Source organism: Oryzias latipes, chromosome 21 (assembly GCF_053564925.1).
Source record: "Oryzias latipes strain Hd-rR chromosome 21, Olatipes_Hd-rR_3.1".
Taxonomy (NCBI): domain Eukaryota; kingdom Metazoa; phylum Chordata; class Actinopteri; order Beloniformes; family Adrianichthyidae; genus Oryzias; species Oryzias latipes.
The window spans coordinates 6877991-6903765 of NC_136257.1; the positions used below are offsets into that span (position 1 = coordinate 6877991).

At 41.4% G+C, this 25775-nt stretch overlaps 1 protein-coding gene and 2 long non-coding RNA genes across 4 annotated transcripts; 2 read left to right on the forward strand and 1 right to left on the reverse strand.

The window, feature by feature from the left end:
* The first annotated feature begins 770 nt into the window (after positions 1-770).
* Positions 771-11116, forward strand: LOC144981297 (C-type lectin domain family 17, member A-like). Its single transcript, XM_078939317.1, has 5 exons — positions 771-1147; positions 3692-3826; positions 6811-6956; positions 10012-10115; positions 10362-11116. Exons 1-5 carry the CDS (start codon positions 1093-1095, stop codon positions 10519-10521), a joined length of 600 nt encoding a protein of 199 aa, XP_078795443.1. The 5' UTR covers positions 771-1092; the 3' UTR covers positions 10522-11116.
* A 6859-nt stretch (positions 11117-17975) lies between these two features.
* LOC144988772 (uncharacterized) lies at positions 17976-19115 on the forward strand. Of its 2 annotated transcripts, none has more exons than XR_013652792.1 (2): positions 17976-18399; positions 18830-19115. It is a non-coding gene; the product is annotated as an uncharacterized LOC144988772 (long non-coding RNA). The 2 variants fall into 2 exon arrangements; XR_013652791.1 differs by having other exon boundaries at positions 17976-18207.
* Positions 19116-19178: 63 nt separating this feature from the next.
* Positions 19179-20763, reverse strand: LOC144988771 (uncharacterized). Its single transcript, XR_013652790.1, has 3 exons — positions 20196-20763; positions 19656-19770; positions 19179-19573 (listed from the first exon to the last, which is right to left on the reverse strand). It is a non-coding gene; the product is annotated as an uncharacterized LOC144988771 (long non-coding RNA).
* Between the last annotated feature and the right edge of the window lie 5012 nt (positions 20764-25775).

Below are 25775 nucleotides of genomic sequence, written 5' to 3' on the forward strand. Positions count from 1 at the left end.
TGACTGAGTTTTTCACGGAATCTCTGGTGCTCCTAATTCTCCACGCTGATGTCTTCAGTGTGCATCTCTACACAAGAAGCTGTTTCCTGCAGGTGGAGTACTCCCGCCTGAAGATTGTTTGTAGAACCTGACAAACATTTTCTTGTGTTTCCATTACAGACTCCCCTGTGCATCTGGAGGTATCATCGTCACATTAACACCTGAGCTTCAATAAACTGCATTTTTCTTACCCTCAGTGTGCTCCTCCTTGGATTGTCCAATACTTCCTTCTGACATTAATGATAAATCTCCAGCAACTTGTTGCGGTGTGATTTTAACTCCTCCTACTTCTTAATCATCCTCAAACTTTTTAACCCCTTTTCTCCCCTCTCTTTTGTACCTTAATTCCCCATCTCTAACATCCCGCTCTCTCATTCTTTTTCCACTCTCTTTTTTTCCCCGTCTGGTCCGGCAAGAGATGAACAGTATGCAAACATAATTAATATAACGTTTAGCCTCAAATGCAAAAGGGTTTTATACAAATATACACTTTGTGCAGTTGTAGACCGTCAGGATAGTCAGTTAGGCCTAAAAACTATCTGAATCATGTGTTAATTATATTGTATCTATGCATGCTCATTAAATCATTCCAAATCCTTCAGCTTACATTTGTTTGCTCAGCTGTCGGATAAGAAAAGTTAAAAAAAAAAAAGTAAACGCAGAACTTCTGTTCTGTTTTAGTCACCCCACTTAGATTAACCTCAACACAGCTTCCTATATATCCTATCTATATCACTGTCACATGACATTGACTTCCCACCACATCAATGATTATCTGTGGCAGGAAAAGTTGTTCAGTATACAAGTTAGTCTGTTACACACTTCACACGTTCTTAGACTTTACATCCTTATAATGGAAGCCGTTAATCAAAATTTTGAACCTAAAGATCCTGTCTGCCACGTTTCCGTATCAAATCCACCAGGTAAGAGTGAACTCACTGATAAAATAAAATTATTTGATTTTATGTTTTCTATTGTGGTTTCAGTTTTAATTTCCCCCCTATAGCTTCCATCAAGTCCAACAGGAGATGCTATCTCTGTGTTATTACTTTCATGGTGATGCTGAGTGTTCTTCTTCTGGCTGGACTCGTCATTCTTGGCCTCCTCTGTGAGTATTTAACGCACAACAGACCAAATGTGACAATAGGCTTATTTTGTTTTTTGCATTTGAGTCAGAAATATAATTTATTTTTTGCTTTTTATACAGTTGTAGAATTGGAGCATTGCTGCATGGTAATGTGGTGGTTTGCACTTTTTTTTCAAATAGTTAAATCCCGGCTGGGTTTTTATTGTGTGGAGTTTGCATGTTCTCCCCGCAGACACATGGGTTTTCTGCTTCCTCCCACAGTCCAAAAACAAGCTTCAGAGGTGGATTGAAAACTTAAAACATTTATCATACACACGTGCAGATAATAGGAATGATTAGAAGAGGCTTTATTAGTTGCCGATGGCCTCTTTAATATTTAATTTATTTTATGTGGTTCACTGTCTTTGTTAAAGATTTTATTGCGCTATTCTGACACACAAAAAAACTGTATACACTATATTTAAAGTTTTAAAATACACTTGTTTAAATTAAAATTGTAAAGGAAGGCATAAACAGGAAGAAGTGGGATTCATAAATGTAGTTTTGATGACAGTCAAACTGGACAGTTGTTCAACAAGGTCAAAGAAGCCAAATAAGATTGTTTCAGGTGGTCATGAATGCTTCAAAATCTAAGTCTTAATACATTTTTGTCTACAGTTTTTTCTGCCGTCTATTCAAGACTATCTTCAGTGTAACAGCAAAAAAAATAATGATTTTTTTGGATGATCATGGATGCTAAAGATTAAAGTTCTGTGAAAATAATGAGCTGAAATTTTTATTTATCAGCTTTGTGTCATTCCTCTTACATTAATTTTTGTTTTTGACAAGTTTTTCCTGGAAGAACCCTTAAAAATAGCTATATTAAGAAGATCACACCACAAAAATCTTCATGTATGGTTATTCTGGGTTTTTTTATTCGGGTTCGACTCCGGGCTGCTCCCTGTTCCCTTCTCTACCTCTGCCGGTTCCAAGCCCGGTTTGAGAAGGTTGCGTCAGGAAGGGCATCCGGCGTAAAAACATTGCCAAAATTTACCATGCGACTTGTTCGCTGTGGCGACCCCTGATGGGAGAAGCCAAAAGTGGAAGAAGATTTAGACACAAAAACCTATAAATGGGCTTGTTTCCTGCCCAGTCTAAATATGCTGTTTCCTCGTTTTACAAATTAGATAACATTTGTAATTGTTTTTTAGGTCTCAGTGCTTCATTTTACCCACTTGATCAAACTATTTTCCTGCAAATACTGGAAATTATCTTTAACAGGAACTGCTTAAAGCTGTTCTAAGACATTTTTTATCTGATCATGTAAGTCTTCCTCATTCAGCAGTGTCAGGCATGGTGCAACACAGGGCTCTGTGCTTGGTCTAATCGACTTTTGTCTTTACATGTCTCTATTAGGTAACATTATTAGGCAGCAGATTAAAAATGACACTTTTTTGGCACTTTTTCACCTTCTCTTAAAAGCTCATCAAACAAGTGGTCGAACAGGCAACGGCCACAGGTCAAATGAAGATCTGTTCTATGTTTGACCTTTTTTAGCTTTTACTATAGCAGGACCTTAAGTAATCTTTGCAAGCAACTTGAAAATATCAGCTCAGAAAAGAAAAATGAAAATACAATGTTCTTGAAAAATGTTTTCCATGGTATCTGTCTTTAGGCTCCCATTTCTCAGGGTGTAATTAGACTGGACACACTTGGTTTGTTTAAAATGAACGAGAGTCTCATGTTTAACCCAATAATGCAGAACAAATTTTTAGTCTGAATATGACTAAGCGGTTCCTGGTCTCTCTTTTGAGGTGGTCTCAGTTTGTTCAGGTCACTCTGAGTTTCCTCAGTCTGAATAAGCTCCATAATCGGAGTGGAACGACTGAACTAAAACAGCCACAAAAGCCTGGCATTACAGGATGTAAACAGAGTAAATAAGCAACAATAAGACACAGCAACTTATTGAAATGTAGATGGATGAATGCATGCTCATTAAAACAACTTTTAACGTGATACACATTAAACTGTTTTCCCGACAATCTATGTGTCATAAACATTTATCAACGTACATCTTTGTCATCCCCTCCTCAGTAACCACCCTGCATATATACACCATACCAAGGTAGGGAGTAAAAAGTGTACCTCACAATGATACAAATCTTAATCAAATATAAAATTTTAATAAGTGAACTATCCTGACAAGGACTGGAAAGCGAAGGACTTACATATTTCTGTTTTAGCTTAGCCCCACCCTCTTAATCCCTGCCCAATGACTGAAGAGATCTTTAGTCACATGATTTTGTTTGTAAGCTTTAGTTCGAACCAGAATAGTCCAGCTGGCGTCAATCTGATTACAGACCAGGTTCAGGACTCGACCCGGATCAAATTAAGCAGACTCAGAACTCTAGACCAACAGACTTTTCAAGTCTGAACACACCCTTATATCAACTTGTTGGGTAAAAAGTTCAATCTTGTCTGTGCACCTTTACACTAATAGTCTGTTAGCTACCTCCACTTGTGTCACCATTCATTCTGTGATTAAGTCTCTGATAAAGATTTTTTTTTGGCCGGATTTCATTTCAGATGGTGACTCAGTAAGAAATTTGTCAGAAATCTCTGACAGCAAAGACAATTTGACTGAACATCTGAATGCTGTTATTGAGAGGATGAATTCCAGCCTCATTGAAACGACCAAGAAGCTGATGGACTTTAAACAGAGTAAGTATGAAAAAAAAATTACTTTTTGAAGATACATTGTTCTCCTGAGGGACTTCAATGCTATGTTGGCAAAGACAGTGGGGCCTGGAGGGACGTGGTTTCTGTCCTGATCGCGATAATGTGGAACAACTGTACACCCTCTTTAGGGTGCTGGAGGGTTCGTGGGAGTTTGTTCAACCAGTCCATATGTGTTTTGTGGATTTGGAACAGGCGTTTGACCGCGTCCCCTGTGGTGTCCTGTGGAGGGTCTGGGAGGAGTGTCAGCACAGCTAAGTCTGAGGGCATGGTCCTTGTCCAGAGACAGGTAGTTTGTCCTTTCTGGGTGGGTGGGTGGGTGGTTAGAGTGCTCCTGCCCCAAGTAGAGGAGTTTAAGTGGGGTCTTGTTCACGAATGGGGGAAGATACGAGCGTGAGATTGACAGGCAGATTGGAGCAGCATCTGCCGTTATGCTTTTGCTATTTGAGCCAGAAAGGACAACTCTCAATTTTCCAGTTGATCTTCGTTTCAATGCTCATCTATGGTCATGAGCTCTGGGTGATGACCGAAATAGATTGAGATAGGGTGAGAAGCTCAGTAACCCACAGAGAGCTTGGAGTAGAGCCACTGCTCCTCCACATCAAGAGGAGCCAGTTGAAGTGGCTCGGGATCTGGTTCGGCAGTGGAGCCACCATCAGTGTGTGAATTTGTGTGTTTGTTTGGGTGAATGGGACCGAGACTATACAGAAAAAAGATCTTTCAATATTAGCCACATTGGGTTGCATTAACACCTACTGTATAGCCTGTTAAGCTTGATTTGTAACTTTTGTAAATTTGACAAACACTTCATCATTAATTGATAATAGAGTACACAACAGGTTCCAATGTTGTTGCAACAGCTGCATATAAATTATAATTTTTCTTTATCATAATTATCATATAATTATTATTCGTTGTTTTACTTTATATATTTTATTTCCCAACTAATGACTCATCCGCGATGATCCAGTATAAACTGAGGGAAATGACTTTAACAAAAAAAACAAATAAACAAAATAGAGAAGAAGATGCTTTGTTACGTGTCAAAGTCAAAGTCAACTTTATTGTCGATTTCTTCACATGTGCATCACATACAATGAATCGAAATTCCTTTTCTTACTCTCTCATGTCTGTTCAAGAGAAGAAAAAAATAAAATAGATAAGGGAAAGGAGTGAAAAAGAAAGACAATTTACAACAATTGCTATTAGCTATTTAAAGTGCGAGTGCACTTAAGGCAGTGTTCAAGGCAGTGGAGGGGGGGGGTCATTTGAGCACTGTACATGGGGGGAGATGGGTGGTGGGTAGGTGGGGGGGGTGGGGGGGTTACCATCCTGATGGCCTGGTGTGTGAAGCTGTTTCTGGTGGTGCGGCAGCGGAGGCTCCTGTACATCCTCCCCGAGGGCAGAACGCTGAAAAGGTTGTGTGCAGGGTGGTGTGTGTCCTTGACAATTGTTAGTGCTTTGCGGGTGAGGCGGTTGATGTATAAGTCCTGCAGGGAGGGGAGTGGTGGTCCAATGATTCTCCTGGCTGTGTTGATTATGCGCTGCAGGGCTCTCCTGTTGCTGTGTGTGCAGCTGCCCCCCCCACACAGTGATGCAGCTGGAGAGGATGCTCTCGATGGTTCCTCTGTAGAATGTGGTCATGATGGCTGGTGAAGCACCTGATCTTTTTAGTTTCCGCAGGAAGTCGAGACGTTGCTGACTTTTCTTTGCCAATGATGTGGTGTTGGCGGTCCAGGAGAGGTCCTCATTGATGTGAACCCCCAGGAATTTTGTGCTGCTCACTCTCTCAACAGCAGTACCATCAATGATCAGTGGCAGGTTTTGAGTGTGGCCCCTCTGGAAGTTGACAACAATCTCCTTTGTCTTGCTGACATTTAGCACGAGGTTTTTATCTCCGCACCATTTTGTCAGCAGATCCACCTCTTCCCTGTAGTTGGTCTCATCGCCCTTGGTGATGAGACCCACCAGAGTTGTGTCGTCTGCAAACATGCATACGTGTGCGCTATGTGTGGGAGACTTAGCACTGTGATCCATCTCACAGCTCTAGGTGAACGAGCTAGGAGAACCGGGTCTAAAAGTGTGTGTCCGGGCAGAGCTCGGACCGTTAGATCACACAGCGGTTTTGAGGCGGTGTAAGCTTCAAAGCAGAAATGTGGCTCAGTCCTTAGAAACCGTTCAAACAATCACGTGGATTTGTGTTTCCAGTCGTTTCCAGACAAAATAAAGGCTGATGTTATTGCCACATATTTACGTGCAGCCAAGATGCAGATTGCAGAATTTCCCGCATGGATTTTATGTACCTCCAAAGCTAATGTTGCCCGTGTTAGCATACTGCTAACTCTGGCTTCTTTCCGGCTCCGTTCTTCAGCAGAAAAAGCACTGACCACACGGATTAAAATTAAAATGATGAGTGAATAGGCGCTTCAAAATAACCATAACATTAATAAAAGCACGTTTAGGAGATCTTCTCCTATATTCCCAAGCTGCTACATATCTATGTATATAGCCGCTCGGCCAAAACTAATTTCCTCTTCCTGTATTTCAAACACTACTGCGCAAGTGCAAAGGATTTATTCCGACTGAAAGTGTGACCCATGTGAACGTTTGTTATATTCTGAAAACATTTTTCTGGGCCCATGTACACGGTTGGATTCTAATCCGACCATTGATCCGATCAAGATATTTTGCACATGTAATCGTGGCTTATGGTGTCGATTCGCAGCGTGGCGGGTGTGTGGCATCACGATGGTGTCTCTCCATCGTGAGGTCAGTCACCCATCATCCATCGGCACAACCCTAATAGGTGTTAAGATAATTTCTTGACATCAAGCAAGAGGGACAGAAAGTTACTTTTTATGAATTTCTACAGAACTTTTGAAAGAATTCGGATTCTGTATAAAATCAAATCTGCTTGTTTTGCATAATGTGTTAATTGTGAATTGCTTTACGTTTCAAATGTCCTCCAGAAAAAACAGGATGTTCTGCTGAATGGATCGGATTTGGTTCCTCTTGTTACTTCTTCTCTGTGGAGTCTAAGTCCTGGGATGAAGCAAGAGAGTCCTGCAGAGCCAGAGAAGCTGATCTGGTGGTGATAAACACCAATGACGAAAAGGTGCTTGTTTCTTTAGTTTGTGTCTCTTTTGGATTACTTTTTTAAAAAAAAAAAAAAAAACACATTAACAAACAGAGATTAAACAACAAACACTAATGTAATTATTTAGTGAGGACAACCCAAATCAGTCCAAACGAAGGAGGAAGTGATAACTGCAGTCAGACCCACATTGAGAAAATCTAAAATGCAGAATAGAGTTAGTGGGGGAAAACAAAAATGGCAGGGGAAAATGACAGAGCCTATCCTTACAGCATGATTCAAATGTAGGACTAAGAGGTTCTTCCTCAGGGGAAAAGGAAGAGGCAAAACTCCAAACAGGGAATGAGACCCTCCTCAGTACTAGTTCCACACAACGGGGTCCACTTCAGTCTGTCCAGATGTGAGCAGTCACATAAATCCAAATCCTGAGAACAACTCGCACAAACAAGACAAAAAAAATCTCAGGACAAAAAAAAAAAAAAAAAAAAACACAGTAATCCAACAAAGCAGTACTTTTTAGGAATCCACTCTGTCACAGCAACATGAAATCAGACCATGATGTTGCTGTAAACAACATGATGTTGTTTACAAGTGACAAAAGCTGCGTTTGCGTGGACAAAAGTAATCGGAATGAAGACCTGATCAGAATAAAAATCATCAGGTAAACACGCCGTTCAGAATACTCTACCTTGATCAGACTCGTTCGGATGAAAATTTCTTTGTTTGTGAGCTAACTGAGGCAGCTTTTGAATAGAAAAATGCAGCTCAGTCCTGAGAAACCATATAAACAAGCATGTTAATTCATGTTTCCAGTTGTGACCAGACAAAATAAAGCCTGATGTTATTCCCACATATTTACGTTCAGTAAAGATGCACATTGTGGCATTGAGCGCATGGATTTTAACTGCATCCACGGCTAAATGTTGTTGTTGGCACGTATTAGCCTAACCTAACCCTTCTTCTGGCTCCAGACTGCCAAGAAAAAAAGCACTGATAAGAAAAAATTAAGAGAACAAGCACTTACCAGTAATAATGATCATAACATTAACAAAATCACGTTTAAAAGATCATCTCAATATATGTTGCAGGTTTGTTTACGAAACTCAACATTTCTTTCTTCAGCAGTTTTTTCGGGATTTTAGAGAGTTCTGGACATGTCCAAATGATTTATTCCAATTGAAAGTGTGGCGTATGTAAATGTTTGTTATAATCGAATACGCTTTTTCCCTGCTCATGTACACAGTTCAATTCTAATCCAATCTTTGATCCGATCAAAGATATTTTGCACATGTAACCGCAGCAACTGATAAGTCTTAATTACAGGGAGATGGGGCAGAAAAAAAATAAAAGACTAATCAGCAGGCTGAAAACAGGACAGTAACCCCCCTCAAAGGCTGGCCCCACAGTTTATCAAGCTGATCAGAGTTCGCAGGCTAAAAGTCAGAAATTAGGTCCGGGTGAAAAACTAAATGAGATGGAACCCAAGACACATGAAATGTGGGGTGGACATGAAGAGGCCAGGGCAACCTAAAGCCTTATATCCCTCCATAATAAGGAAAACTAAACAGACCCTCCAGCAAGTCCTATGAATCTGACCCATGAGGGGCTACAGCAGCCCAAGTCTTCAATGGAAGCAAATAACAGTGCATCACTTCAAAACGGGACATTCCTGCGACAGAAGAAGGCAAGCTGGTATGCGCATCCTCAGCCCAGACCACCATGCAAGACCACAAAAGATCTCAGGAACAGAGGATGCATAGACTAATTTCTGACTGTAGGTTAAGTCTTTCTGACTGGCTGTTGTACTGAGGGGGAAAACTTGAGGACAAACATACAGCGACTCCAAGCGAATGATGAAACATACACCAGAGCCTAGCCAAAAAACCAGGGCCCTCTGTCTGAAACGATGTCACTTGGCACACCATGGTGCCGAAGCACCTGCAGAAGCAGTACATTTGCTGTCTCCTTAGCTGAAGGAAGTGTGCTATTTTGGAGAAATAGTCAACAACATTGAAGACCACAGTTTCACCATCTGAAGTAGCCAAACCAGTAACAAAGTCCATGGAAATGTGGAACCAGGATCTTTTAGGAATAGGAACAGAAACATGAGCACAGGACTGCCTAAATTCAGTCCCATTGTTCCACTCAATGAGAGATAGTTGAGCAGAACTAGGAATCATAAATCCTGGTTCAAGGCACTCAAGATAGAACAGAAACCATAAGCTTTTCAATCAAACATGGTTGTTCCACTAAAAGTTTGTTTTTCTGCTTCAGTGAAGATAAGTTTGCATGGTACTGTTTATTGAAAATGGAGGAAGAGACAATCAAAGGTTTAGATGTGGTATATTTATGTTTGTTAAAAACTCATTGTTTTCATTCATTCATTCATTTTCTGTACCGTTTTCACTTTCGGGGTCACGGGGCTGCTGGAGCCTATCCCGGCCACTTGTGGGCGAAGGCAGGGGAAGCCCTGGACAGGTCGCAAGTCTGTCGCAGGGTAGAATGTCCACAATCACACATCCATTCACTCTCACAGTCACACCTATGGTCAATTTAGAGTTGCCAATCAACCTATGAAGCATGTTTTTGGATGGTGGGAGGAAGCCAGGGATCCCGAAGAAAACCCACGCACACACGGGGAGAACATGCAAACTCCAAAAAAAAAACAACTCATTGTTACTTTGACAAATTGGTCATTCTTGGAAGGCTGATTACAATTCCGGCCACTGTAAACCTGGGACCCCCAATAATCCTTTAAACCCCTCAATAAAACGTTGATTGACAAAAACCTTTTTGTAAAGGATTAAACAGATAGCTCATATCATCTGTATTGTGCTTGTTCTGTCACCTAAGATAAAAAATTGTTCATTTTGTTTTCTTTTCTTTTTTAAATGTTTTGATGGGATCCTATTTAAATTCAAATGTGTTTTAAATCATTAGCTTCTTTTAAGTTTTACATTTTAAAAGTGTATCCTATTTTAACAAACATGTTAAAAGGCTGCTGAACAGCATTATGAGTCAAAGCAAAAATACATTTATTTTTTTCTTTTTACACAGTTTTTTACACTTTTTGCAGACTTTTATTTTTGCATCCAGCCATAAACCAGTTTGGATTGGACTGACTGACAAAGTCCAGGAGGGGACCTGGAAATGGGTAGATGGAAGTCCTCTGACTCTGCAGTGAGTGTTCAGTCTGGATCAGTGCTACTAAAACACAGAGTGGGCTGGGGGTTGGTTTAGCTGTTGCCATTTGATTATAATTGTTTTTTATGTAGTGGGGGGAAAAACACAACATTAACACACACACACACCTACACACATTTATATTTATGTGTAAATGGTCAATTTTGAGAAATACAAATATGGTAATTGGATGCTTGTCTGTATGCTGTCTGAATCAGATTCTTTTATTTTCTGACCTGACAGGTTCTGGGGAGACGATCAGCCTGATAATGGTGGTGGAATACAAGCTTACGGAGAAGAAGACTGTGTTCAAATTAGATATACTCCTGGATCCTGGAATGATATTGCATGCAAAAATTCTCAGAAGTGGATCTGTGAAAAAGAAGCTACTTTATATGTTTGAAGACTACTTTAAATTAAGATGCATTTTGATTGTTATTTTTTTTTTTCACCTTTCAGAAACATATACAGTCAGGACCATAAATATTTGAAAAGAGACACATTCTTTCTAATTTTGTTTCTGTACATTACCACAGTGAAATTTAAATAAAAATACTCAGATGCCATTGAAGTGTAGACTTTCAGCTTTTATTCCATGGGTTGAACAAAAAGACTGCATTAAAATGTGAAAAACTAAAGCATTTTTTAAACACAATCCCTTCATTTCATGGGCTCGTTAAGAATTGGACAAATGCAATAACTGAAAACAAAATGGTCATTACTAATATTTGGTTGAAAACTCTTTGTTGGCAATGACAGCGTGAAGTCTTGAACTCTTGGACATCACCAGATGCTGGGTTTTCTCCTTCTGAATGCTCTGCCAGGCCTTTACTGCAGCGGCTTTCAGTTGCTGTTTGTTTGTCGGCCTTTCTGTCTGAAGTTTAGTCTTCAACAAGTGAAATGCATGCTCAATTGGGTTAAGATCAGGTGATTGACTTGGCCATTTAAGAATATTCTACTTCTTTGCTTTAATAAACTCCTGAGTTGCTTTGTCTGTATGTTTTGGGTCGTTGTCCATATGTATTATGAAACGTCGCCCAATCAGTTTGGCTGCATTCACCTGGATCTGTGCAGACAGTATGTCTCTGAACACCTCAGAATTCATTGGGCTGCTTCTGTCCTGTGTCCCGTCATCAATAAACACTAGTGTCCCAGTGCCACTAGCAGCCATGCACGCCCAGACCATCACACTACCTCCACAGTGTTTTACTGATGATGTAGTGTGCTTTGGATCATGAGTTTCTCCACACCTTCTCCATACTTTTCTCTTGCCATCATTCTGGCAAAAATTGATTTTGGTTTCATCTGTCCAAAGAATGTTTTTCCAGAACTGTGCTGGCTTTTTTAGATGGTTTTTAGCAAAGCCCAATTTAACCTTCCTATTCTTGAGGCTTATGTACCCTCTGTATCTACTTTCATGTAGTCTTCTTTTTATGGTAATTTTAATTTTCCCAGGGATACGTTTTGTTTTTTTCTGCCATGAACAATTTTACTGCTTCCAAAAGCTCATAATAATAAACATAGTGACTTGCCATTCCATTCAGTGAAAAAGTAAGAATCTTCCCATTATTCGAGAAACGTCCTGTGTTTATCTTTATACTCTGAAGTTCGCCATTTTGACCATGAGGGTATCAGTCTGCACGCACATCAAATGTTTAGTTTTATTTTTCCAGTATTGGGCGTAAATGATTTGCGGTCACTTTCGTGTTGGGGGCAGCATCAAAACACACACACAGCCAAATTACTTTTATTATTATTATTATTTTTTATACCCTCTGGTGGATTTGAGTGTGGTTTAACCCTTGTGCTATCTTAGATTATCCCACCCTTACATTGATGTGTTCTCCCTGCCATGACAAAGGTGGATAAAGGTGGAAAGATTTCATGTAATCCATGGACAATAGTGAGGTTCACAAACCACTGTCTAATGCAGGGGTCACCAACCTTTTTGAGACTGAGGGTTATTTCATGGGCACTTAGTGGTATGAAGGGCGCCACTAAAAACCTCCTGTAATTGGACACCCCTGCGACTATCCTCTTACTTAGTGGCGGCCACACTTGTCCGAATCTGCTACCCGTGCCCCATGCAAAGCACAACCCTGGTTTGTTGAGAACGACACTCACATAAGTAAGCCGACAATCATATCTGTCCGTTTATTTTGAACACACCCACTACCTGCCAAATAACATTAACTTCACTTCTGCTCACAGCTCCCTCACTTATGGTGAGTGATTTAACACAACCAACATTCCCCACTTCCCATGAATCTTAAAAGATAAAGGCGGGGCTAACCCCCAGATCGCCACAACATATTGATTTGCTATATAAGCAGTGCTATTTTTGGAGCATTCCCGTTAAATGATATTTACCCTTCCAATCATTTTTTACATTCTCGCTTTAACTGGGATAGTGATCTTTGTGTCTTTTGTGGAAATGATGTACAAACTGTGGAACATATTTTCTTTGAATGTTTTCATGTAAAACAGTTTTGGTCTTCTTTTCACAATTGGCTATTATCATTAACCCTTTAAATTGGAATACAATTAAAATTTGATTACAATTAATTGACAAAAATCTGGACTTTCTGATTAATGCACTGATTTTTAATTTCAAAGCATTTTATTCATACTTGTAAATTCTTAAAGGTGAAACCTCACATTAATGGATTACTCAACCATCTCAACCTAATCTCTAAATCTTTACATTACATGAATCATAAGAATGTCCAGACATTGTGTAATTTATTTGATCTAGGATATCAGCTTTTTGTTCATCCAAACAAACCCTGATAAAACACTGAGAAGTTAGGAATATGAAAGATCGTAAAATACTTTTTTCTTTGTGTTTATTTGATTCTATTAAAGACATATATATATATTTTTTTTAAACTTGTCCTGTCCAACAGCTGGGCAGACAGATGAGAGCTGAGGGCCTCTTGTGTTGGACATATTTTACTTTAACAAGAGGGGTTATTAATCTTCAGACAAACCAAAGGCATGACTGAATAAACCCCTTTTGTAATTGAGGCCAAACTTTATTAATTTCAATTATGTTTGAAAATCTTTGGTGTTGGACCGGACGGAAAAGGAAAGGAGGGAAGAAGAGAGAGGGACGTTAGAGAGGGGGGGGTGATAGTGGGAGGGGGGGATAAGACCATGAAGCAGCACAGAGCAGACAAGTTTACTGGTTGTTTATCATTACAGCAAGGCTCAAATGTAGTACAAAAGGGGCGGGGCCTGTCCACACACACACTGAAATGTCATCAACACACCTGCTAGCTGCAAAAATGTCCACATGTCAACATGTACACCAAACAGATAGTGTTCACGAACGCATACCTATGCCTTTAAACCAACTAGTGAGTGTTTATGGTGAGTGTTTATGTTCTTCTAAAATGGATGGTGGAATGTGAAAAGAAGCAGGAGGAGCGCCCAGCCACCCCCACACCCAGACCCCCGCCGCAGCAGCAGCGGCAGCCGGAACCCCCAACGCCACACGGCAGCAGGCAGGGGACAACCACCCCCCGGGCGACCAAATCCGCCACCCAGGCCAGGACCAGCAGGACCGCCGCGAGGCCCCCAGAGCCAGAGAGCAGGGAAGCACGGGGGAAAGAGAGCAGCCCAACCAGGGGAACAGCCCCCCCGCCGCACCGGAAGAGCCCAACGCAGGGCCCCACCCGAGAAGGGCACCCACAGCCCCAGACGAGCAGCCCATCACCACCCAGGAGTTCCGGGCATCCCCCCGCCCCAACCCCAGGTACGAGTCAGGACCCCCTAAGGGAGACCCACTCCGCGCTCCAGGCAGCCACCCAGCCGGCCCACGGTTGGTCCAGGGAGGAGCAAGGCAGGGGCCAGCCACCCCCACCCCGGAGGGGAACACCCCGGGGAAAAAAGGGGGCCCACAAGGGGTGTTGTAAACATGGCCCGACCAGGCTCGGCCACTGTTGGAAGTTTGGCGGGGCCCAGCGCCCAGGGGCAAGGACCCGAACCCACCCCCAGGGACACGGACACCCCCGGCTCAGGTGTAGTTTTCAAAAAAATGATTCAAGCCCCTCTTTCATGTAACACAATAAAATTCTGTTTGTTTTATTTAAATATATTTATTTTAAAAGAATGTATCTACATTTAATTGACCTAACACAAAATGTATTAATAGTTTCCCCTATAACTCCAGTAATCCAAAATAATTGAGTTCAAGTAAGGGGCATGCTGTTGAATGCTGTTTTCCTGTTTCTCTTTATTTATTCTTTTTGCCGTCTTACGGCTACAATTTTTCACCTATTTTAACTATTCAACTATTAAAATGTTCAACTCCTTCGTCTAATGCCTGCTATGACTTTTGGTCCTTCAAATCATTCGACTTGTCAAAAGTGAAAACTTTTGTTCGTTTTTTTACCACGTAAAAAACGAACTGTGGCATGAAATCGTTTCAACTCTGCTTCTCCCAACAAGACGGTACACGACGAGCCTCATTTATGTAAATAATGAATCTATTTCTTTATACCGGCGGCTTAATGTTGTCACAAAAGTGTTAGCTCAGTGGATTAGTTAGCGGGTTTAACATACAGAGGTTCTGAGTTCAAGGGGCTTCAGACTGCTGTTGCATGTTTTTTTTCCCTTGCCTTTCTTGATAAAATTGAGTTAGACTAACTCAATTATATTTCGTTACATGGAAAAATTTTCTTTGAGGTGGGGTTACTCATATTTATTGGATGGAAATCCTGCCCACAATTAAATTGAGTTCATTCAATGAGTTATTTTTTGAGTCCGTGAGGCCAGACAAAATTTATTAACTTCCTAATACATGCACATGGAAACTTGTAAAAGGCATAAGAACACAGCAATCACTGTATAAATTCTATAATTCAATTAAATATATTTTTCTATTTAGCGCAAATTCGAACTACAGACGTCTCAATGGGCTTCATACCGGTAATTTTAAGGTAAACATACAATGAAAAAGGGATCATGAATACAAAGAATGCATTGGGATAATACTAAACTTTAACAAAACAGACTAAACTAAACTGATATTCCTGCCCTAGACCCCCCCCTTAGCGGTAAGGAAAAACTCCTTAAAAACCGGTAGGTGGCAATGTTGACGGGCTCAGCATGGGCGGGGTTAACATTCCACAGCGTGTTCACATTCCTTAGCGTTTCAGCATTCCACTATGTTGAGCAATTCTGCAGGCTGCAGCCAGGGGTAGTTGGAGAAGATAGGAAGGGTAGACAAGGAGCGCGCGGGACGAGCGCGGAGCGCATAGGCGTCCGCGGAGCAACAGTATTAGTTGTTGAATGAAACTTCTGCCGTGACACAAGCGGAAGGAGAGCTGTTCCCGTTCACCCCTCCATCCACTGGTGCTCCTTGTGTGAGCAGGTGGGACAAACTTATTGCATGATTGGATGGTTTTTGCATGTTTGTTGTGTTTTTACACCCCTTGCATGCTGCATGTGGACACGCCCCTTAATTAGAAGCACCTGCTCTTAATTGAGAGACTATATAGGAGTGGAGCAGAGAAGCAGACGGGCGCTCCAGAATGCAGCAGACTCTGGGGAAAAGTTCCTGCCCGGCCAGGAGGGCGCATGCCCCAGGGGCGCTTGGTTCTGCGCACCCTGGGAGCGTGGCATACACGCCGGGAACCACCGGGCCTGTATGCACAGGGGACGCATTTGGACCGCCAGACCACTTATCAGATGCACAAATGGAGTGAGGAGGGCGCACGCACCGGGGGCAATTGGACCGCTGGGACCGCCAGTTCTGCCATGCCGTCAACACGCTGGGGCAGGGCAGGGACCCTGCCTGTGTTGTAAGTAGCCCGACGTGACTTAGCAGACTGGTAGAAACGCACAAGAAGGCTGGGTCCAGCCTGGATGTTGGAGTACCTTTGGTGCTGCCGCTTGTGTGTTTCCACACAGGAGTCCCAGCGCGGGGGAAGGCCAGCCAGAAGCGACATGACACGGGGAGGAGTGTGTGAGGCTGAATACGCGCAGAGGCAGAGGGGAACTCTGCCTGGCCTGTAAGTATGGGAAAGCATAGCCACACTCCTCAGGATGGCCTAAGGCAACCGTGGTTGCTTCTGGTGATGTGTTTGCCTGCAGGTCCTGGTGCGTGTGACCCGAGGACTTCCCTGGTCATGGAGAAAGGACATCATGGGTCAAGTCTGGCGGGTGGAGTACGTCCCCTGGATTCCGGATCTGCTGTCTCCCAAAGCTGCTTTTGTCGGCTGTCCCCCGGACTTTTAATATAGCTTTTTAGTAGTTTTTACCCTGTTTCTTCATCTTATTGTATTTTATACTTTTTAGAACTGTATTATGTATTTTATAGTTTTTTTACCATCTTATTGGCCAGTCAGGTTTTTAGGATTAATAACTTGTTGTTATGGCCAAAAATACCCAGTTCCTCTTTGGTGGCTCGTGTGTTCTCACCCAGATCATTCCTCTAACCTGCAATAATTCAATTACACCTTTTCATTCCATCTCCAAATTTCTTACTGCCTTTCACCATCAACCAACCCCCTAACACTTGCTCATTCTTTAACACGTACAACAGTGTGGCGACCCGGGCGTTGGCCCCGCCTTTAGCCCCTAAGACTCATGGGAAATGGGGAATCGCGGAGGTAAATTTCCTCATCATAACTGAGGGATGTAATGTTAATTACATGGTTATTGTTTGTAATTTTATGTATGATACCTTAATCGTATAAGTAAATTAAAAAAAAAACATAACTGAGGAACTTGGGAACAGAAGTTACATCCATGCTGTTTGGCAGATGTGGGTGTGTTCAAGTTCATGAGCTGACGCAAGGCTGTCTCCTCTCACATTTGCACCTAACCTGGGAGTCAGGCCTTGCTTTGTCGGGCTGACAGTGTTGCGTAATGCATGCGGTTTGGCGTTGCGTAATGCATGCGGCTTGTACACCGACGCGGCTTATGTATGTTAGAAGCAAGCTTAATACGTTAAAATGAGTTGGTGCGGCTTGATATCGGGTGCGCTCTATAACTCGGAAATTACTGTAATCTGGCCCCCCACACCAAAATCAAATATATTGTTAGCTCTTATTGATTTATTTTCCCTTTAATTCTGGTGTCTCCTCATAAATGACACTTAACAAATAAAAGGACTATTGTTTGGGGGAAGAAACTTATCATACTTTGGTGTTGTGTTGGAAGACTTGTTGTTTTTCTAGTGTTTAGTTTATGTAATCATTCCAACAGCTCATAAATACGGTGGCCCTGAAGTGCAAACCATTCAACAAATCACTCGATACAAAAACATTTTTAAGATCACAGCCACAATTTAAAAAGCGTATTACATTTTAGAAAACAAAACAAAATTTCAGAAACCAAAACATAAAAAAGAAAAAAAAGAAAAAAAGATTTCAGAAAACAAAATTAATTTCCAGAAAAAAAAAGAAATATTACAAAATGAAAACATTTCAGAAAAAAAATTAATTTCCAGAAAACAAAATGAAATAAAAAAAATGAAAACATTTCAGAAAAACAAAATGAAATAATAAAAAATGAAAAACATTTCAGAAAAAAAATGAAATATTAAAAAATGAAAAACATTTCAGAACACAGAATGAATTTCCAGAAAACAAAACGAAATCTTCAAAAATGAAAAACATTTCCAAACCGGAAGAAGCAGGTACTATGGGACAACGCTGATTGGATGATGATGTTTGTCAATCATTTGAACTGAAAAGTATTTTAAATGAAGCGACGACGGATTTTATCGTCCAAACAACAATGTACCATGATAATTCCCGTATTTCCCATTTACATATTAAATCAAAAATGCAGCAAACAGATAATGAAGGTTTAAATTATTTTTTGAATATTTCGTCTGAAGCAGACGTCCGTTCTGCAGGTAAACAAAGAAAGGGACGGTAAAACGTTAACATAAACTTTAATCTTTGAATATTTAGCGGATGTGATGACAGAACGCACCCAGAAATATCAACACCAACCAGGTTTACAAATGTTTCAAAATGTCGTGAGAGGATTCTGTCTAAAGCAGCAGCTGCGAAGAAACGGGTGTTAAAGACGGCGCACATCAGGAAATGCAGTCCCGCCATCCACTGATAAGGTATGGAGGCACATTTGTTTGATCTAATAAATGTAGCGTTAAACGTGATTTCTAGGTGGGTGTTTACAGACAGATCCAAGATCCTTCAGTCATACGTTAATGACAGGTTACCTCATCAGCTGGAGAGGGGGGGTCACGTGGGCAGGATTCTCAGACAGGTGTACCAGCAGCATAAATCAGCAAAGCTGTCAGGTAAACTGCAGTTTGTGTCTCAGAATAACATTTATGAATGCTTCTTAATCACACTATTAAGATCTGTGACTTTAGAGTGTGTCAGTGCACAGAAACATGACAGTAAATGACTGGATGTGCACATCATCAGACATGTACAGGTGTGTAACTAAAGGTGGCAAAGTCTGTAGTGTAAAATAAATCTTTAAAAAAAACGTTTTAGTCTTTCAGGCAGAGGAGGAATACCAAATTGTTTTAGAATGTATTTTTTATAAGACTGAAATAATGTATTTTATTCTGAGTTTGGTGTTTTGACCCCTCCCTAATGAATTTCTGGTTTAACCCATTTTCTCCTCATTTTGATGAACTCAACTTTTTCCTGAATGAAAGATGAACGGTAGCCGATGTTTTTCTGTCAGGGATTTTTAATTTATTAATTTATCTCTGTCAGGGATTTCAATGGAGCTGGAGTCCAGTGCAGAGGAAGCTGCAAGCATGTACGAGCAGGAACTGGGGTCCCTTACCTGTGCATCTTCCTCTGGATGTGATGCTGAGCAGCAATGTGGACAAACCTTTCCTGACATGACTCTTTTTGATATAGTTAAGCACAAACAGACTTTTCCCAGATGCATTTTTTCCTCTAATAAATGTGACTGACAGGTACGCTGAGTAAATGCTGATTGTAAGCGCAACATTTGATTGACTGCATGAAGAAGCCCATAAAGGAAAATCCACAACTGTTTCTTTGTTTCTGTTATTGAATAACGTATTCATGTTAAGTTTTCAATAAATATACTGCATTGCTATGAAACAAATTTGTTTATTTTCATATCCATTATTACAATCCTCACATCAGCATTCAGTTTTTTCATTGACAAAAAAACATTTCTAAACAACAGCTTTGAAAATCAAACATCATCTTTGTTAATAAAGCTTTAAAACCTAAAATGGTAAACATGGAAAAACTCCTAAATGAAGCAAGCCTAATATGAACATTTTAAACTGGAGTTTTGCTTAAAGGAACATTAAGTTGTTTGGAGTTGAAGAAGTGTTTGATGCGATTCCTCATAGATGTGATTTCCAGATCATCAGCCCGACTCTAAAGCCAGGAATTGTGCTTCGTTTTTCACTCCCCACTGCATCATTTACAACTAATCAGGCTTATGCAGCAGGTTAAAGACGTTTTTTAAAGGACCTGCAATTTAAAAAAAAAAAAATAGATATTAAGGTTAAATAATATTTATTGATTACATTTCACATAAATCATGGTGACTTGCCTGTACACTGCACAATGATATGAATGACTTTAGTCTTCTTGTATTCCCATGTAGAGCTGCCATCTGTTCTTCTGCAGCACAAACCTTTCTGGAACTTCGCTTTGAGAAACTTCACCTGCAGAAATATCACATGTTAATTCAATTAAGTATTTTATAAACTTTAAAGTTCATTTTTAAGTTTCAGTATATGTGTATATGCATGGCTCTAAAATATACAATGCACTTAAATATTATTTCCCATAAGAACTTGTTTACTGATTTCAGTCTTAAAGTCGATTTTTAGCAACACTGATGCCATATAATTACTGTAATTACTGTATAAATCACAGAATCAGGCTGGCTCGGAGCTTTTTCTCTCATGTTGTCACCGAAAACGGGAACGGCTATCATGTGAAGACGGTTCGTCTCCATCGGGTTCTTTTTGCGCATGCGCAAGATAAAAAGAAATTATCTTTTCAAAGCAGCACTTTAACATCCTAAAATTAACATCCTTAGAGACATGTGACTGACAAAAGAAAAGACCACAGAATTGATTCTTACCTAAAGATGATTGACAGCGTGAACCTCGCAGCCGTAGACATTAGCGCACAGCGTTCAAAGTAAAAGTGCTCACAAACTACTTCCGGGTGACCGTGTGTCAGGCGAAATGTTAAAAAAATAATTTTAAAGTTCATTAACAGTTTGCTGCATTTTTTATTTGATATATAAATGGGAAATTCGTGGATTATTATAGTACATTGTTGTTTGGACGATAAAATCCGTCTTCGCTTCATTTAAAATACTTTTCAGTTCAAATGATTGACAAAAATCATCATCCAATCAGCGTTGTCCCATAGTACCTGCCTCTTCCGGTTTGGAAATGTTTTTCATTTTTGAAGATTTCGTTTTGTTTTCTGGAAATTCATTCTGTGTTCTGAAATGTTTTTCATTTTTTAATATTTCATTTTTTTTCTGGAATTTTTTTTTTTTTTCTGAAATGTTTTCATTTTTTAATATTTCTTTTTTTCCTGGAAATTAATTTTGTTTTCTGAAATGTTTTTTTTTTTTGTCATTTTTGTTTTTCAAGTTTTGGTTTCTGAAATTTTGTTTTGTTTTCTAAAATGTAATGCTGCTTTTTAAAATTTTTTTTTTTTTTTAATTGTTGTGATCTTAAAAATGTTTTTGTATCGAGTGATTTGTTGAATGCTTTGCACTTCAGGGCCACCGTACATAAATGCATAATTTTTTCTCTAAGTTTGCTTCTTTCCTTGAAGGACATCACGCCGTTGCTGCAACTGGCATTAAAAGTGAGAATAAAAGTCACAGATATAAGATAAAAACACCAAAATGTTTGGTTTTAAAATATACAAAATCATTTTCAAATAGAGATGAAACATGTTTTTGTTCAGATTCCATAATATTTCTTTATCTGGGGAGGTGGATTGCCAAATCCCGCCACGCATCCACTCCTGGTCCAGCCCTTCTGTCAAACCCTTTGTGGCCCTCGAGTCAAAAAGTTTGCCCACCCCTGGACTAGAGGTAAGATCTTAAGCCCGAGCCCGAGTCAGAACCCGACCCAACCCGAAATTCGTAATGACAATCATTACATTCGGGTCGGTTCGGGGCGGGCTTCTCGTTCGCTCTCTCCCTGACTTTTTTAATAAATATATTTTAACGGCTGCAGAGAAGCTCCTTAGGCGTGCGGTTGTCAAACAGCTCTTTATTAATCCTGTATGGCAGAACGGTTACCGCACGAACCGAAAGGCACAGCCAGCTCCTTACTCAGAGGGAAAACGTGGGTGTGTGTGTGGGAACGCACCCACACACACACACACACACACACACACGCACGCAAGTATGCACACACACACACACACACACACAGGTAGACCCCGCCCCCCAGTCACCAGCCCACCATTGATTGACATACACTGTGGTTCAGCAACTGGCAAAAAGAGGGGCGCGCCGGCCACCCGCAGCTCTGCGCACGTGTCGTGAATGTAATCTTCCCTCCGCAAGTTTGCATCTATTTTGTTTAGGTATCCCCGATATGGAGCAGCAAGAAGTCAAGGATAAACTTAAGACAGGGGAACTGAAAAGGCAAACATGCACCATGAAGCGAGTTCGCATCAAGATCTCTCTTTCACTTATTCTGTTTTCCAGAGTTATTTCGTTGTGCAAATGCATTTAAATGGTAAATGGCGTATACTTATATAGCGCTTTCTACCTTCTTACGAAGGCCCAAAGTGCTTTACAGTCACAGTCCCATTCACCCAAGCACACACACATTCACACATTCACAAACTGATGGCGGCTCCGCTGCCAAACACTGGCACCAACCTCCCACCAGAGGCAAAGTGGGGTTTAGTGTCTTGCCCAAGGACACTTCGACACATGGGCGTGCAAGGCGGGAATCGAACCTGCAATCTTACGATCATGAGTCGACCGCCCTACCGCTGCACCACGGCCGCCCACGTAGGGAGAAACCTATGCGCAGCGCTTCCTGCGGAACTCTATGCCACAACAGAGAGCTTGACTACGCGCGCGGCTGCAGCGACCACTCTGTTTGAAAGAAAATAACTTTCAGGATCATAAAAATATGTAGATTATTTTACCTTTAAGAAATCTGGTGTTTTTTTCTGCCAAAAATAGTATGGGATAAATTGAAATTTCGGGGTTGCTTGAGGCTCGGGCCTGCAAATCAAGTTGATTGGTCGGGTTCTGACCGGGTTCGGCTTTAGTGCCCGCGGGCCTGTGTCGGGTCGGGCTGGCTTTTTTAGGCCTGATCTTACCTCTAGTTTCGACGCTTTTTTGAATGGATTGAGAAGGTTTGCAAGACTTTCAATCTCTCTCTGGCTGTCTGATGTGACACTACGGGCGCGCCGGTGCGCACAGCTGGACCTTGATTGGCGATGCGCGCTACCCATTCACAATTCCCTTTTTTCTGTTTTCCTTCAACTTTCATTCAAATACACCTGTACTTTAACTTTCATTTTCATTTTTACTTTTTATGTTTTTATATTTTTGTATTTTTGTTATATATATATATGTATATATATATATATATATATATATATTGTAGAAAATGTATGTTTTAATATCTTATTCTTCATTATGTTATAGCTTTATCTTTAGTGTGAAGTGAACTCATTTTGAACTCAACAGGACTTATTCTCCAGTGACCTTCACTTGTGCTTTGTAGTTGCAGCAGCAACTAGGACTTCTTTGTGCAAATCTAGGAGTTTCCAGAGACGCAATAAATATGTCATGGACTACATTTCTACTATCTGGGTTGAACACCTTATCCTTGGGAAAGTGTTCAGGTTCGTGTTCTCATGTGGAGGATGAAGCTGACCTCTGATCTCGTGCCGGCGATGGAGTATTCGTTTGGCTGGTATGATTTACTTTGGACCAGAGGAGGACTCCTTTTGATCATGGATTGTGTGCGCCGGTGAATGGCCCCCACCCCTGGAAAGGCGGAGCGGATCTGGACTTTGCAACCTTCAGCTATTGGCCGGTGGAAGCAGGCGGGCTATCAGCTGACGAATCAGAGTGTTCCGGGGCGGAGGATCAGCGACCATGATCTTTCCGGAAGGCGGAGATTCAAACACATCTTAAAAAGACTGGTTTTAAAGTTTTCCATTGTTCTTAGGAAAATCTACGAGTAATTCGCATGTAACTTGTGCGTCAGTAGATCTTTACTTGAGAATCCAGATATATCTGCATTAATGTTTTAATCTGTGCTTTAGAACTATTGTCAGGGAAATAAACTCCGTGTATTTTTAAACCGGTTGAATCCTTGTTTGTTTTACCACTCTCGACTATCGAACACGCATGGATGGAAAGAACCCAAAAACGGACGATTCTCTTTCCTTCAATATATATATGTAGTAGTAGCATTCTAGTAGTTATATATAGTAGCGTTCTAGTATATATATATATATAGGAGTAGTAGCATTCTAACAAGGTTCTGTTAGAATGCTACTACTCAAGTAATCCCACCCAGAGGGGTTACATGCAGAGAATGTGGAATGAATGGATGCTTCGAAACCGACAATCAGGGCTAACTGCCAAACAACTGGTAGCCCAGTGCTCTAACATCCACAAACGGCAACTCCTATCACAACTTGAGATTGAAGCAATACAATACAATGCCACGGGAGAGCCAGAACAACAGGTCAGAGAGGAGGTTATACCACACTCCCACCCTGAGATTGGGTACACAGCCCCAACAACCACAATTACACTGAGCGAGGCAGCAACTGACCTGAAAGACAAGATCATGTCTACAATGAACACTAGGCAACCCCGACACCAGCTACAACGGTTAAGTGATGGCCTGAAAGTCTACTGGAAACTGTGAATGAAGCATTGAGGGCAATTCCTACCACAACCATCACAGAAACCAATGAACTGGTTTACACTTCAGCAGCAGTGATCCTTGAGATGCTTGGCTATAAGAGCAACCATGGAAGAAAACAGTACCCACCATGGAAGCAACAGTTAGAGGCCAAAATCAAGGCAACTCGGAAGGATGTGAGTAAGCTGACAGAGGCTCAAAGAGGTACAATGAGAAAGCAAGTACCTAAGAGATACAGCCAGATGTCCATACCTGAAGCACTGGAAACTGCCAAACAAAGGCTCCTAGCCTTGAGCAGCCGCCTAAAGAGGTACACAAGAGACAATGAAGCCAGACGAATAAACAGGCTCTTCGCAACTCAACCTGCAAAAGTGTACGCTCAGTGGCAGGGTCAAAACAGCCGAGCAGACCCACCAAGGCTGGAAACTGAACAGTACTGGAAAAGTATATGGGAGAAACAGACAGCACATAACAGCAATGCCCAGTGGCTGGTCTCTCTGAGAAAAGAACATAGCAACCTCCCTGAACAGAATCCAGTAACCATCACAGTGGCTGACATCCAAGAAAGAGTCTCAGGTATGAAGAACTGGACAGCACCGGGCCCTGACATGATACATGCCTACTGGCTAAAGAAGCTTACCGCACTCCACGAGCGCCTGGCAGCACAAATGAACCAGCTGCTAAGAGATGGCACTCACCCCGAATGGCTAACGGAAGGGCGAACGATCCTGATCCAGAAGGATCCCTCAAAGGGTGCAATCCCATCCAACTACCGGCCAATAACCTGTCTGTCCACAACATGGAAGCTCATTTCAGGCATCATTGCATCCAAGATAAACAGAAACATGGATCAATTCATGAGTAACACACAGAAGGGCATTGGTAGAGACTCCAGAGGAGCCAAACACCAACTCCTGGTCGACAGAACAGTCGCCCAAGACTGCAAGTCACGACACACCAACCTGTGCACAGCCTGGATTGATTACAAGAAGGCCTATGACTCAATGCCACACACATGGATCACTGAATGCTTGGAGCTGTACAACATCAACAGGACTCTAAGAGCCTTCATAGGAAACTCGATGAAGCTGTGGAAAACCACCCTTGAAGCCAATGGGAAGCCACTTGCACAAGTGTCCATCAAATGTGGGATATACCAAGGTGATGCTCTGTCCCCACTGCTGTTCTGCATAGGTCTGAACCCCCTCAGCCAAATAATCAACAAGACTGTCTATGGATACCGACTCAGAAATGGGGCCAACATCAGTCACCTCCTCTACATGGATGACATCAAGCTATATGCTAAGAGCGAGCGTGACATTGACTCCCTGATCCACACCACCAGGATCTACAGTACTGACATTGGGATGTCATTAGGGCTCGAGAAATGCAGCCGGATGGTGACAAAGAGAGGCAAGGTAGTCCACACAGGAGGGGTCTCACTCCCAGAAGGAACAATAACAGACATCGAGGACAGTTACAAGTACCTTGGAATTCCCCAGGCAAATGGCAACCTGGAGCAGGCAACAAGGAAAGCTGCAACAGCTAAATACCTCCAACGAGTAAGGCAAGTCCTGAGAAGCCAGCTCAATGGCAAAAATAAGACCCGGGCAATAAACAGCTACGCACTGCCAGTTATCAGATACCCTGCAGGAATAATAAGATGGCCAAAGGAAGAGATACAGACCACGGATGTTAAAACACGAAAGCTCTTCACCATGCATTGAGGGTTCCATCCCAAATCCAGCACACTGAGACTGTATGCTAGCCGCAAGGAAGGA

Excerpts from the sequence above, each read along its gene's own strand:
- LOC144981297 (XM_078939317.1), top strand. The coding sequence starts at position 1,093 with ATGGTGATGCTGAGTGTTCTTCTTCTGGCTGGACTCGTCATTCTTGGC. Across the intron at positions 1,148-3,691 it reads CGTCATTCTTGGCCTCCTCT|ATGGTGACTCAGTAAGAAAT; the intron begins GTGAGTATTTAA and ends ATTTCATTTCAG. Across the intron at positions 3,827-6,810 it reads GCTGATGGACTTTAAACAGA|AAAAAACAGGATGTTCTGCT; the intron begins GTAAGTATGAAA and ends AATGTCCTCCAG.